The following is a 15949-nucleotide window of genomic DNA, read 5'->3' as shown; positions in this document are numbered from 1 at the left end:
ATTGTTTAATCTTTAACATATTTCTTGATAGGCGAAAGATCATAGTTCAATTTTTGATTTATTCTCTACTTTGGATCTAATATCTTCTCTACTTTCGATCTACCCTCTGGTCACGGTAAAGCTACAAGATTTTAAAGGACTAAATGGATGTTGCTAACCTAAACAAGCTGCCATACTGGCCATACATGATGTCTATGTCGTGCGATACTTCGCGAATTGCCTTCTTCAGCTCTTTGATCTTAGAGTGCAAGTCTTCACTCTCCACATCCCTGGCACTGTCTAGATCCAAGTAACACTCTGTCAAGTCAGCATTGAGGGAATCCAGAGTGTCAAACTTCTGTTTCTCCTCCACCCAAATGGTAATCTCTTGAGCTATCTCTGGCACTATGAGAAATGTACGCCAACCGCAGAGTTTCTTGGACCTATTCACATCAAAAATTCTCTCAATTATTATACAGTAGAAAATTTGGCCACGTTAAACATTTAGAAATTATGATGTATAGCAACCAAAAGATTCGATTTTTGGAACGTTTTCAAAACCTTTTGAACCCATTATAGAAATACAACAATGAAATTTCTGCAACGAAACGAACCGTTACTGCTCGTTGAACATTGCGCATCTTAAAAACCGTAGCATATTAATGCATTCTAATACGCTAATTGCATTAATGTACTGTTATCTAAAGAGAAACCTAAAGACATGCTCTCATCTTCAAATCTTCTGATGATGTTAACTACTTTTAATATCATACCTTATAAGCTGTGTATATATGTTAGATATAAGATCTTATACGGCGTCCTCCGCGTGTCAGAATATTTTGAGATCTCACGTTTTGGATGTACGAATCTGATAAGATCTGTATGTGTAGTACTGTGCACATAGTACCAAGTCTTATGTGATCAATGAAAAAACTCTAACCTGATAACATCACCATGTATATGGTCTCCGAAGTAGAGGACATCTCGTCCCTTCGCACCAAAGAGAGCAGTGATTACCTCAGCTGACCCTCCCGAGTAGACTTGACCTTTGACCATAGGACCGACGTAAGTACCTACGTGCAGTGTCCCGTTCGCAGGGTTCACCTAAACCATGTACGATAAGTATGCAGAACTAATAACAGTTGGTACAGTCATTATGACTTACAATTACAATTAAAAAGGTGTATGCACATTAATCAAATGTTGAACACAAAGACTCCCACACCTCAGTTAGTTCTCACTATCATTTTGATGAGAAAAATTTAAAACGTTGACATGAGATCAAGTAACTGAGCACTCGGATGAATTAAACATCTCAATACCAACAAGCATTGGAGTTGAGTTAAGTTATTGGCGAAGACTAAAGCAGTTAAAATTTTTCTGGTGGCTTCATTTGTGGGTCTTTTTCAGTTACACAATAGAGTTGATATTGTTACGAAAGGTAATAAGACTGACAATCTTTGTAATAAGACTGACAAATTTAGCCCAGTCGAACAGATTTGCGCGCAAGCAAAGGGGTCAACGCATAACATGACGCAAAAACATTTCATTCGACTACAAAATTGACCATATTCAACTTCCTGGTAATAACTATGGTAAAACTAGAAACTAATTTTGTTGAGCTCATATTACTGTTGTTAGAACAGGTTTAAAGATCAGGTCAAGTTTTAAAGAGCAGGTTGTACAAAAAACTCGGTTGTACGAAAAAGATCGAAAGTGAAAAGTTCAAAACACGTTCAAAGTCTTTAAAACCATTAGCTTTAACTGATATTGCTAACTAAGTTCATTTATACAACCATACGAAGCAATTGAGATATGTCAGTATCCATAACACGTCATACTAATACGAAAAGAACAAAGAAAACATGCAAAGTTTCAACATGAATTTGAATTGAACCTTTCCCAGAAATCGGTTTCGATGCCTTTAAAACCATGTTTTTCACTAAAAACAATAATCATTGCGCTTTAAATGAAAGCCAATATCACCCGTCATTAATGTTGCAATGCAAAAAAGAACCCCAAAACGGGCAAAAATCCATAAATCGCAAAAATTTTACAAAAATGACGTATACGAGAATTATTATTAAACACACAATCGCTAAAAAGATGAAATTTAAATTCACTAGAAAAAGTAAGCGACCTGACAATAAATCACAAGTTTACAGAAATAAGACTGGAAAACGGCAGTCCAAAAATTAACGATTTTTTTAAAACCAAATGTATTCAAACAACACAAAAAACGTAAGCCTTGAACCACAAAATACCTGGATTCTCCTTTAACTCATTGGGGGGGGGGGGGGGGGCAGTGTACTTATCACTAGTGAAATTAAGTCATGGGTCTACAAATTAACAAATTAACAACACAAACCGGCAAACTCAGACAGATAGAAGATTTTACAAGAGCACAGGGTTGAAGCCATTAAAAACATAATCCAGTATCTTAAAAAATTTTTTCGTCTCACTTGAACATGAATGGGACCTTTTATTGGAGGGAATATAAAAAAACAACCAATTTTGACCAGTATCAGGAAATTTTATGAAAACACAGTGACAACGCCATAAAATCATCAGTTGAAACCAAAATTCAATAAATAGTTTACTGTTTGCTACAACAGAAATTGGATGGGGTAAAATTTGCAAAGAGAAGAAATTCAAAAACAACACTTTTGACAAATTTAAAAAAAAACTATTGCCAAATTCATTAAAGCCTTATCTTTGAATTGGTATAACAAAAAGCACTTCATATGAAGCCCAACACATTTGTCATCATAATATAATCATAAGACTATTAAAAACAAAAAAGGCAAAAAAAACTACATTTTTGCGAGAAAACGATATCAGAACCGTTAAAATCGGGCTCTATTCGCTGACACAAATACATATGCTAAACTGAAACTTCTTTCAACGTCACTAAGCCTTTTCATTAATACGATAATGTTACTTACAAAGACAAAAACCTCAAATTTAGCAGAGATTTAAAAATCACAAATTTTAAAAAAAAAAACATTTTTGTGAATACTACTTCCATTTGTTTCCATTTGGCGTGCAGTTTCAGTTGGATTCTAAAACTACACTTAATTCATCTTCTAAACTGAAAGCCAATACGCTTAGTACCAATGTCAGCTAGCAAACGCTCAAATGATCTTTGACAACCTAATTCTCAATGACCGGGCTTTATCGATTTATCCCGTCTCTTTTGATTTTGCTCTTTTGACCTTGACTGTATTCACTATCTTGCGTAATTCATTGAATGAATGGATTTAAAAACCATTTAGTTGAAACAGTGAGTGAGTAAGTCAAACTTGAAAGTCGTGACATGTAAAATTAATGAAAATTATGTGAAATTAAAAAACGACTTATGAAAAACGTTATCAAAAGGTAAAGCGAATTTTAAAAAAATATACCAGGACAAGTCATGACGTACAATTCAAAGAATTTTCATGGACTAAACACAAAACTAGACCTGGAACAGACGAGTGAATAGGGAAAACCATTTCTAAAAAAACAGATAAGAAAACTAAAAAAAATCAGAAATGAAAATTTGGTTCATACAAAAAACTAGGCCTAGAATGAACTATGAATGGATTGGAAACACTATTTAGTAAAAAATACGACCCAAAAAAACGAAAAAACAGTAAAAATCAAAGTGAAATTGCCGCATGTGAACAAAAAAATCGCTAGCGAAAAAGCGAATTCTTGTCCAGACACCGTTTTCTCACTCTACTTTAAATAAGAGCGAAAAATTTCACGCCGCAAAATCACTCGCTTTCTCGCTTCACTTCCTGTTTTGGCGTGACCAAAATCACCACTCCAATTTGACTTCAAAAATCATGAAAATGTGTGAACATATCTCAAAAAAAAGACAGCGCCCCAATACAGTTCAAATTCTTTGAATTGTAAAAAGGAGAGCGCCTAAATAATAGCCATTTGAGACTGGCGGCGGTTATTAAAAAAGATTTACAAAATTTAAAAAAAACAGCTCCCAAATACAATCCGATTATTTTTTGATTTTCAAAATACGCGATGAGACCAAAACTATCCTTGCCAATGCAGCGCGTTAATTAGTTATTGTTCCAAATGATAGCGAAACAAAAAATGGCAAACAACAAATGTTAAATTGTCAACACTAAATTATGCATTTTAGATAATTACCGACTGAAATTTGCAAAAAAACTGGGCAATTTATAATTCCAGAACACTCGAATAGCAGGGTGAAGTACGACTGGCCCCTTCTCTGATAGTGTTAGGATTAGCGATTGTGTTAGGACATGTACTTCTTGTCTGTACTTTTGGTATATTTAAATAAGTAAGCTGAAGAATCATATTTGGTGCCACTTTAAATGAGAGACTGAATTTTAAAAAATTTAGTTAAAATTGAGTTAAAAAAATCAGATATTTCTACAATTGGTTATATGGTTTAAGATAAAATCTCAGAGAAAACATCTTAGGCGCAGCTACAAAAACGAATGAAATATTGAATATTAAATCAGCAGATCTTTTTCGCATTTTTATGTTTACAAAATTGAAGTGAGAAGGCACAACTATGTGGCAACAATGTATTAAATCTTGCTCAAAAGAATTCTGGTACTATTTTTGGGGATCCCAACAAAAAAACTTTGAAATAAATTTTAGCGGAAACGATATTTTTGAGCAACAGTAATGATATTATTTCATAATGGGCGAACCAACATGAAATCTACATCCGATTTCTATCACTGCTACAGAATTTCAAACTAAGCAATCTAAAAACAATAAATATAAAACAAACAAGCAAAAAAGAAGAAAATGAGCAAATATAAAACCACACTCTTCGAATTTTAATTTCTGACAATAAATAAATAAATCCATTTTATGTATACCTGACAGCTCTATCCTTTGCCGTGTTAAAATTTGATCACCTAATACATGCAGTGAAGAAGTTAAATTTCCCAATGGCACGACTTTGTTTTCTTTGGAATTAATTTGTAATCAAACCGAGTAACAGAATGAACTGCTCTCGAACATGCGGAGTCAATTTAATAAAGAGGGAGTCTCGCTTAAAAATGTTTTATGGGTGCTAAGCAGCCCACCCCTCAGAGATTCAAATCAGGGAACTCAAGGATGCGGTCTCAACCCACTAAACTACAATGTCTTTGATCCTTATTCGCTCGCAATCGCGTTTATGTTAACAACAAATATCATTCCATAAGGAGAGCACCTCATTTTTATCACTCAAAAAAAGAACTCAAGCGTAGAAAAGTCACTAAAAATGTTGCAAGATAAAAGCACAAAATGGGTCAAGCGAAAATTTTGCATAAAAAAGACACACGTTTATGAAAATGGCTTTAACCTTCATTCGAGAGCAATTAAATGAGTTTTTTTTAAAAAGCATGGAATTCAGTTCAGCATTTTTCTTCTCATTTAACATTTAAATTTATGGGAAAAATCCTAACATCTTATGTAAAACAATATTCCAAAGACCTCTTTGCAGTTATACTCTACTATCCAGGGCTTTCAAACAATACAACTCACGTCAAATGATGAATATTTATGAAGGTCAAAATTGGCAGAAAAAGAAGCTGAATTAGTAGAGAGAGAGAGAGAGAGAGAGAGAGAGAGAGAGAGAGAGAGAGAGAGTTAATTTATCCTCGCTTGTAAAGTATAAATACAGAACAGCATAGATTTAGTAGAAAAAAAAAGAAGAACAACGAAGTTTACAATAGAATAGCAAAGTACAGCAGAACGATCAGCATAGTATTATTTATCTTCAAGCAAGGAAAGGACAGGCAACGAGGTCGTTTGACCTACTTCACAGCGTGCCCAGATGTATACAACATAGATGAAAAACTTATTAACATTTTCAAAATTTTTTTCTTTCTTTTTCATTTCTTAACAATGATTCAAAAACATAACACAGAACTTAAATGGTAACTTTGAACAATTCACTACTAGATGCCCTCTTCTATGGCATATTTTTGCATGCTCAAAAGTAGAGACTTTGTCCATACCTTACTTAAGGTTGGAAGAAAGGAAATGAATTGGAGAATCAGTACCGAAAAACCATAATATTTGGAAATTCTATTATATTCTCTCAAACAATTTTCATAAAGTCAGGACTGCACAGCAATCAGTTAAAGAAGGGGTTAATTGAGTTTATTTTCTCCTACGAGAACTAATAACGGTCTAAACCGAGGTTTAAGGTTGCTGTCATATTTTTATTTTATTACTCAAGTTTGATATTTAAACGGCGGTTCTCCAACGTTAGGTAAGAACTCAAAATAAGCGTAATATCGGTAAGAGAAGATCAAAACACCCAAGAGCTCATAGTCTGCTTTTATAGTTTTCAAACAACCATTTTACTGTTTCAATACTATTAGACAAGGTTCAAATTCAAAATTTGTTAAATGTTAGAAATGTTATTGAGGCGGAAATTCATTGACATGAAATGGATCACCTTCCATTCTGAGTATCATTTTTGGACTGATTCAAATGTTTATAATTTCTATAAAACTTCTATAAGACTATGGCTGAACTTTACCAATCGAAACTGATAAAAATTGCGATATCAATGCCAGATATTAAAATGGTTCCGCGAGTACTCGTCTGTAAAAAAAAGTGCTTAAATTTTAAGGAACAGACTGAGGGTCCAATCGATCGAGGGTTCAAGGGAGCCTTACTATTTACTTTGCTTAAAAGGACACTACTGATCCAGTTTAAAATAGTCATGCTTACCTGTCTCAAACTGGTTCCCTCTGCAAAGAATCGCGGCTTCTGTGCATCCACCACGATCAAATCAAAGTAACTCTTCCAATCCTTGTTCTCCAACTCTTCAAAGTCAAACAGATACGTCATGACTCCATTCGTGTACTTGTAGTCACTGTTCGTAAGAAGGAATATCTTCTTGCCATGGTCCTTCATCCTTTGGAACAGAATTGGCAGATTCATGTCCTTCACCACATATTTGTCGAGGTGATCTAACCAATGAAAAAGATACAAATGAGAAGTGTACTTGATACTTAAAGTCTCAATTCTATTCTAAATAGGATTCATTATTCATCATTAAACCTGCACATATCTTCACTAGCATCATATCACCCCCTGAGACTTTTGGTCTGATAACTTCAAAAACATGGCAAATGACAACAATTTCACTAAAGGACTTCAAATGATTATTATAGACCACTAGTGATTTAAATTGAAGAAACGATTCAGCTGATTATATTAAATTTTGAATGACAGGATCTCAAAACAATGCACAAGTTCAATAACAAAGTCATGCATGTGTTCCTTGTTCGAAAAAATCTGGACGTTCAATTTGTTATTATAAAACGTTATCTGATTCATCAAGGAGCCAATTCTTAAGCGGTATTTTATGACATCACTACTAGAATGTTCGGATCTTTACCGCTTGTGCCACTCCAGTACGTTAAGCACACCAGTTACAGATCGCGTGCCATTGTTACATTGAAATGCATCATGTGAAAAATCACAGATGCTACGGCGGGGGTGCAAATAATATGCTCCCGTTAAGCTGCGGTGTGAGGCAAACCAAAAAGATGAAAAGATCCGACTATTCCATCAGCAAGGTACGAAAAACCAGTGCGATAACCTTACAACTAAACAAGCTATGAAAGCCATCTTTCAGGACCTTTTGGTTACACGATTCATTACACAGTAAATCACAATGCCGTAATATAGCACGTGCGCTTGATGGGGGGTGCGATCTGTTAAATAATTTAATTCTCGCGTCATACTTAATTATAGGTACATTATAACTTTTTTTTACCTAAAATGAATGACTTCATATGGCCATCTCCGCTATGTACTCCGTCAATCGCAGCTCTGATGTCGGTGGCGATATTTCTGAATGACATGAACACATTGTCCTTCCTCACTCCCTCTTTTTCCACGTCAAATTCACCACATGTCACGTAATGATGCACAACACAAGCGTAAATGTACGACTCCGGCGAGTTAAACAGAGTATTTAAGATAAAAATGTCCTTGTCTACAGTAACAAAATTGTTCGGATAAATTTTGGAAATCTCCGAAGAGCGTAAAAATCGGCGACCAAAACTGCATTTGAGAATATTGCCGTATGGGTCAACTTTTAACAAGGTTCCGTACTTTTTGTCTAGCCAAAGTCCTCGGAGTGTGAAAGCCGGGTCGTATTTGAAGTCACGAATAGATTCAGGATAACCTAAAGACATCTTTTTAGACAACTCGGATGAAATTTGACTCAAGAACTTGATTAGCCACTACACCTTTCCATGAAAGAGGTTCCAATTATCACTTTAATGCAACTTTTCATCAATTTTCTTTGTCATCAATTTTAATTCGCCAGACAAAATACACGATGACTTCATCTATGATGCTTGTCATGAATAGTGTTAAAACCAGTCTTTGTCTTTGTCAGTTATCAGTTAGAAAAAATAAAACTGCAAGTCTACAGGCTTTTACTACAATTGATGCTATCGATCTTAGGCAAATTTACTACAGAAACATAGCTCTTCCCCAAGATAATTTCAATGAAACAAAATAGTCTTAATTGTTCCGACCCCACTTGTGGGGGGGGGACTATATACTCAAATGGGTTTTTTTTTGTTCAGTCAATTTTGGCCGATCGATATATTCATCGTAGAGAATTGTGAGTGGTATCATTAAAAAGCTCGTCCAGCGTAGAATTCGAAATTAAAAAGATTCTTTTGAATTTCCTTTTTTTCGAGGATTTAAGTTTTGTGTGAACATGTGATTTTTTGTTCACTTTTAGTGTAATTTATGTGTAATTTAGTGCAATTCTTCAAATTAAGATAATTTTTATATAAAATTTTGATTCAAAATTACATTTCACGCCACAAAAAAAATCAATATTGAGTTCCTAATAGACGAAAGGCGATAAAAAAAGACTAGTTCTGTTGTCATAGGGAAGTTCACTATCAAAAAAAATATCAAATTCTATTTCAGAGCTTTTTAAAAAATTCATAATTTTTTGTTTTCTTATGTCACATAGAGACTAGTCACTTTTCTTCCCAAGGTTCCGTTAATGATAAACCTGATTCACAGACTAATGAAGCCCAATGAACAAAAAAATTTCGTTTTCAAAGAATCGCTCGTTTTATTTGGCTACGACTCTGAATTTTAAATGAAATTTTGAGTTTTTTGAGGTTTTACTAAATTTTTGGAGATCTATGGCATAAACTCGTTGCCTAAAAGTGCAATAGGTTTCATGATGAGCATTAAGAGAACCTATCTAAAGCTTTGAGTGGACAGCTAATGGCTGTTAAGACCTTATAAATGATTTTTCGAGAAATTTTTTTAACATTAACCAATCATAAACAATTTTCGTGAACTGTATGTCAACTTCAGTAACTTTCTACTGCAACCAAAATTAAACTGGTTAGCGTTTTTATCTTCTTATTATTTGTTATGATTTCAATGCTACAAAATTTCGAAATTAAAAAAAATTGGATTTTTTGTTTTATTGGTCCCTTTTGAAATCTTATCACATTCTCCTGATATTAATATCTCCCATTGGCTTAGAGAATTTTTTCAATGGATATGGGACAAAGTTTTCAGAGAAAAGCTTATGGTTTAAATGGCTTCGACACTTTCTTCGCGCACTTTTCCACTGAATTTTTTCTTTTTGCCTGTATTTGTTGTTGTTTCCATAGTCATAAGACTTATTGTGATGTCTTATCGATTACCTATGCATGAAAAATATCCTTTTTGTTCAATCGAGGGACAACTGAACGTGTTTATTAGCTTCCGTTGAAAGCTATTGGATTTAATGGCTGTTAAGACTTTAAATATAATTTTCCGAGAAATTTTTAACATTAAACGATCTTAACCCTTAGATCGTGAATTGTAAGTCAGTCTCAGTAATGACCGGACCTTTCTTTTTTAATTCAACCAATATTAATCTAGTTAGCGGTTTTATGTTCTAACTATTGGTGTTATGACTTCAATTCGTGAGTTTTAATAACTTTTTTCAAAAATTTTCGGATCTCTTTCTTAATTCTGGTTCCTTTTGGAATAATAACACATTATCGCAATATAGATAGTTTCATGGGCTTAGAGATGACGACGTTCAGTGGTTCATACAAAAAGTTTTCAGAGAAAAGCTTATGGTGTGAAGGGCTTCCACACTCCTCGCGCACTTTTCTACCAATTTTTTCGATTTTGCCTGTGTTTTTTGTTGTTTTCATAGTCAATGACTTTTTGTAATGTCTTATTGATGCGTTATGAATGCCAAACTTTAGATCTTTTCGTTGTCTCACCGAGGCATAACTTAGCGTAATTATTAGCTCCCAATGAAGGCTATTGAATTTAATGGCGTTGTTACTACGGTTTTTCTCAAAAAAATTTTGTTGTTTTAATGTGTTTGTTCATGTTTGTTGATTTATTGTAGTCAAATTGTTAAAAAGAAAAATCCCATTGCTGTTAGAAATTAATTGAAATTGGAAAAGTTTCAACTGAAAAGTTCATTTTTAATGGCTTCGACACTTTCCTCGCTCAATTTTTTTTGAATTTGCTGTGTTAGCCTGTTTTTTATTCTTTAGGTAGCCGTAAAATGCTGACCGGTCCCATAAGCATGTAAGTGAGGATAATGTTACCCGATGAAGACTGTTTATAGCGATTAGCCTTCAAGTTTATAATATACATTTTTCAGTTTTTGTTGTTTTCATTAACTTGTAACGTGTTCTCGTCATTGAGAGGTCCCATGTATTTTAAAAAATAACATCATTACTGATATTATGATGTAACTAATGTTTTGTTTGTTAGACAATGTGTTTTCATGAAAAGTTATGTGAGTGGTGTATTTGTGTTTCTTTTTCTCTTGCTTTAGCACAATCGCGTAATAACAGATCCCAATGATTTTCAAAGGTGGCCCAATTGAACTTTTTTTATTCATTCAGTATGTATTTAGCTGAATTATTATAAATGGAAACTGAAATAAAAATACATAATATTCAGATAATAGCTAATGATTTTAATGGCTTCACTAATTTGTGTTTTCGCAATGTTTGTAATTTTCTGCATCTATAGTCGGTTCCTATGGCTTAGTCCAATCAAAGACAGGTCCTATTGGTTTCATCATGACTCTTTAGTAAATTTATTGAGGATTAATTCGTTGAAAGCTATTGATTTTTGAGACTTGAAATTATTCGCTTTAAAAAATGTTGATTGATTTTCGAATTTCGCCTAATTATTTTTGTAGAATTGTTACCTAGTCTCATTAAGAAAAAATCCCATCTGCTGTGTAGTTAGGAAAAATTAAATTCGTGTAGTTAGGAGGATTTTGTCTAATTGTAATGCGACGTTGTTACTGGGTGCTTTTAAAATTAGATATTGAATTTTTGACGTGAAACTTTTGTTTTTGCTTTTTTGTAGTTGTGGTTTTTTTTCTCGTAGTCTTTTCGATGCAGATATCGTTGTAATGAGGCATGGCATTATTTAATTCAATTATTAGTTTGGTTGTGTAACGTTTTTTTTTTTGAACTCAATTATCTACTTTTGATTATCGCTTTGTCAAAAATGTAAGGCAAAAGACCGTTAATTCAAAAATATAGATGAGCGCGGGTCGGAACATCATGTGCAAACGCACATTAACGAGCCTCCTTGTTACTATCAGTCTTAAAATTACACTATTAAGGAATTTCATTTTCCCAAATGTATTTGAGGAATTTCATTCCTCTGCGCCGGTTTGTAACAGCCCACTTAATTTAAAATGCTAGCCTAAAATTCAAATTTTTGCAGATTTTGATATAGTCACTGAATTGAAAACAAATGTTTGGCTGAAAAATAGTTAAAGAAACTAGTTATCGATTACTAACCCAGTTTGACTAGAGCATCTAAGGCGAGTTGAAAGCAAAGCTCATCGAATTCTGGAGTGACGTAAACAGCTAATGTGTGGTCCATGTCGAAGCCATAGTAGTCTATCTTGTCCAGTCTCAGACTGCGGTTAACAAATACGCGTTGTTGTGGCGAACGCTTTTTGTTTTTACGACAATTTTCCATCTCGAGCCTGAAAATTTTAAATTTCAAACACTTGACAAAGAGATGATACCAGTAGTAGCCCGATTTAAGTTGGCCTTCTAAGAGCGATTTCGGTCCGGTAACCCCTGTGCGCGACCCACGTCAGTCTGATTAAAGCTGACTTGGGTCGCGCACGTCAGCCTGGGTGCTTATTTAACTCACACTCGATTACTAAATTTCAGTAGTCATTAATTTGAACATGGAAATTGTGATAGCGGTTTTCAACAAAAGGTTTGCTTTGTTCTAATGGGTTTGCTTTTCATTCTATAAGAAACTGGTCTAGTTCAAGTTACTGTATATAAGCAGATAAAAAGGCATTAAATAAAGAAATACTATGATCTCCCCCACAAATTTGTAAAAGGAATAGATGGCGTCTTGTAATCTGTATCTTTACAGAGCCACTAGGAAGTGTAATCATTCGAAGAAAACAACAAGGATGCTCGGCAATGTTTGTTCACACAAAAGTTCCAAACCTGCTCATACATATTTTTGTCATAATTGTCTAACAAATGAAGGGACAAGAAACTATTAACTGGAAACTGTGTAGATTTTCAATTGAACCTCTTTTCAACGCAAACCTGAACTGGCATTATTGTGATAATGTGACAAGACTTCAAAAATATGAGCAAATATCAAAAAAGATATGAAAACTCGTATTATCAACGACATTAAAACATTAGCTATCAACTGACGACATTAAAAAGGTCCATTTTAAAACTCAATCGGAACAATAATATCTGCAATTAACCAGAATAAGCTTTACGACTACAAAAGATCAGCAAATAAAAGCAAAAATTAAAAATTCAATGAAAGTGTCGAAGCCATTGAAACAAAAACTTCTCCCTGACTTTTTACTTTTTCAATTGGGCCCCCTTACAACACCAATCGTAATTGCCATTACTGATAACGTGACTATGCTTCAAAAAAGAACCACAATTATGAACAAAGACTAATACTACAAAACTTTTATGCAAACTCATAGCATCAAAACATAAAATCAAAAGTTAAATATAACGCCCGAACAATTTTTTCTTTGGAAAGAAGATAGCACCTGACAATAGTGCGACCGAGCTACAATTTGATCGATAATACTGAGAAGGGGCAAAGTTCAAAAAATCTATCTTTTCTTCAAAGTCATAATAGCCAACAGGTATCAAAATCCTTGAGCTATTGCAAAACAAGATATATTTTCATTTGGCCTCATGTCACTAATCAAACATTATGAAAAATGACTTATCTATAATTGACGTAAAAAAACAAAAGAATTATAAAAACCCCGTTCCAATACATCTCGAATCTTTTTGATTGAAAAATCTACGATGAGATCAAAACAAAATTTTCTATCGCTCCACGTCTAATAAGAACACCCAATTGTTCCTAATCTTATCGTAAATATAATTTAAACCACTTATTTGATATAAAAAATCTCAAATTTAATAAATTAAATTCAAATTGAAAATCTACGGCTGAAGGTCTTTCTGATGATAGCTACCACTCAACATTCTGCGATTAAAATATCGATCGGCCAATTGACTGAACAAAAAACCAGTTGAGCATTTAGTTCCTCTCCACACAAACTGGGGTCGGAACAATAATAGTGTATTGGTTTATAACAGACCTTACAATTTTTTGAACTCTTAATTCAAACATCAATACGCTGCCCAATAAAACATATTATAATTTTACGGTAAAAAATATTCGAAATGGCTATTCTACTCTTATAAGGCTGTGAAAGTCATTACACCAGTGCAAAAATACCCGGTAGTTTATGTGTATAAGCATATGAAATTAGTTACCTTTCAGAAAACAGGGGTTCAATAGCCTCTAAAAGTTTGTTCAGTCAAATATATATCTTAGGTAAATTGAATACAAACACCAAGTAACAGAATGCTGCAAATCATAGGCTATTAGCTTTCAAAAACTTTCCATTTCATAACGTTCAAATTCCTACAAGACGAGTAAATCTGTAAGGAATTATTACTTTTCCTACCATTACTATTCAACAGGACAACCCAGTTTCAACAAAAGCCACTAACAATAAATTTATTGCTATAATTGTTCACACAAGAATGAATAATAAATTTAAGCAAGGGTTATTCAAATTCTTCTTGTTTCCCTTTCAACTCAACGATTTCTCGTTGAAATGAACAATTGATCGAAAATCGGATCAGTAAGTCAAAAGTGAATATTAATGGTCTGATGCAAACAAAAATTTCAGTTGCATCAGAAAACTTTACTAAACGCACTTAAACGAAAGGAATTACATTAGCTCAAATACTTGCTTCGAGTGACGTATTGTTGAATATCAGGCTTTATTGTGCGGTGAATGAAACCTATTGGTTAGAAAACGTGACTGTGAATTACGTCATTCACAGCGAGTGCGCTTCGATCAATTTTGTTTGGCGGACCTGAAAACTTGAAACAGATCCTTCCTAAGGCCTCTAGAAATAACAGTTTCGAAACTAATTTTTACATAGGAATATCCGCTTTTAGTTTAATTTTTAGAATTATTTCAATTAGTCATAATCCAGCAGAAAGAACTTCTTCGCGCACAAAGACGCCCCTCACGCATGCAAAAAAAGATCCGCAAGCAGAGAAGTCAAAAATTCAAATTACCTTTCAAAACCTGACACTACGCAAACGGGTCTTCAGCGGGTTTCAATGTCAATGGTTGCTTTTTAAATAGAGGTCACGTTATTCAGCAAAGTATACAATCTTATAGTGACAGTAAAGATAATAATCAGATTTCGATAGCAAAAAAGTCATAAAAATGCCAACAAATGTGCTCCTTTTAGAGCAAATTTTCCAAATTCGCCGTAAGATTAATCTTCAAAACGATTTGAAGATTAATCTTAGCCATATTCTGAAAATCTTCATTCGATTTTTGCCTTTATTTATGTTCTTTTTGCAGTCGCATGCCATATTCTGAGAATGAACAGGTCTTCATGCTAAGACCTAAGAAATGCTAACACAATTGTTTTCTCAGATGAGCGCTATTTTAACTTTCGATTCCTAACAAAGTGTTCAGGAAAGAAAATTTTGCAGCCTTTCGCTAATTTAGATATCTTTAAAATCCAAAATGCATAATTCATTTTTGATATTTAAAGTTTTTATTTTTCAAATATTGTCTTGCACGCATCTTACAGAAAAGCCAGTTTTCATATGCAAGTTCAATTGATGAGAGAGCTTATTTACGTTTAAATGAGGCCCACTGAAAATGATGATTTGAGAAAAGCTCATGGTTGTTATGGCTCCGACCATTAGCTTTCGCAAAATTTCAATTTCTGCCTTAATTTGTTATTCTATTAGTACTATTTTCACTTAGTCTCAATAATCAAAGGTCCAATTAGCAATCGAAACAGGTATTAAAAAAACTATCTAATGCTTTCAGTTGATAACTAACGGCTCCTATGAATTTGAACACATTTGTTTTTTAAAAATGAATTATTGAAATTTATCTCTTTTTCGATCTTAATCCAGTTAGCTGGCAGCTTAGTCTCATTTATAAATGGTCATATCTTTTTTCGAGTGGAAGATAAGTCAACCTGTTAAACGGTTTTAACTAATGGTTTTATGACTTTGATACGAGTTTTCATAAAAACCTGTAGTTCTTGAAATTTGCCTATATTTATGGTTCACTTTGGTCTCGCGTCACAATGTCACATCAGTGAGCAGTCCTATTGCCGTTGAAAAGAGGCCGAAAAAAAACATTCGAATGAATATCTTCCGATTTCAATGGCTTACACACTTCAGTTTTTATTTGAGTATTCGATTCCATATTCGATGCCATATTCTGATAATTAACAGGTCTTCATGCTTTGTAATGCAGGTATAATTGAACGTATTAAACAGCCTCAGTTGACAACAGCGTCAGTTTTTATAACTTTGAAGATATTAAAAAACGTTATTTTGAACTTCGTCTCTTCTCTTCTTTTAGTCATCTTGTAACTTAGCC

The 15949-nt window shown here is 33.7% G+C and overlaps 1 protein-coding gene across 4 annotated transcripts in view; it reads right to left on the bottom strand.

The window, feature by feature from the left end:
• Positions 1–15949, bottom strand: part of LOC142336309 (cytosolic purine 5'-nucleotidase-like) — a 59530-nt gene that overhangs the window by 7773 nt on the left and 35808 nt on the right. For 3 of the 4 annotated variants that reach the window (XM_075385049.1, XM_075385045.1, XM_075385046.1), the window contains exons 2-6: positions 11793–11983; positions 7745–8158; positions 6691–6932; positions 920–1083; positions 159–422 (exon numbers count right to left, since the gene is read on the bottom strand). In XM_075385049.1, the coding sequence (XP_075241164.1) occupies positions 159–422; positions 920–1083; positions 6691–6932; positions 7745–8158; positions 11793–11976 (1268 nt within the window). In that variant the 5' untranslated portion in view covers positions 11977–11983. Of the gene's footprint in view, positions 1–158; positions 423–919; positions 1084–6690; positions 6933–7744; positions 8159–11792; positions 11984–13790; positions 13970–15949 lie in introns of those variants that run through there. The other variant, XM_075385047.1, reaches the window with a different exon arrangement.

Source organism: Convolutriloba macropyga, chromosome 3 (genome assembly GCF_964194025.1).
Source record: "Convolutriloba macropyga chromosome 3, txConMacr16.3, whole genome shotgun sequence".
NCBI lineage: Eukaryota > Metazoa > Xenacoelomorpha > Acoela > Convolutidae > Convolutriloba > Convolutriloba macropyga.
Note: the sequence above shows the minus strand (reverse complement) of the source record. Positions and strands in the feature narration are given on the sequence as shown.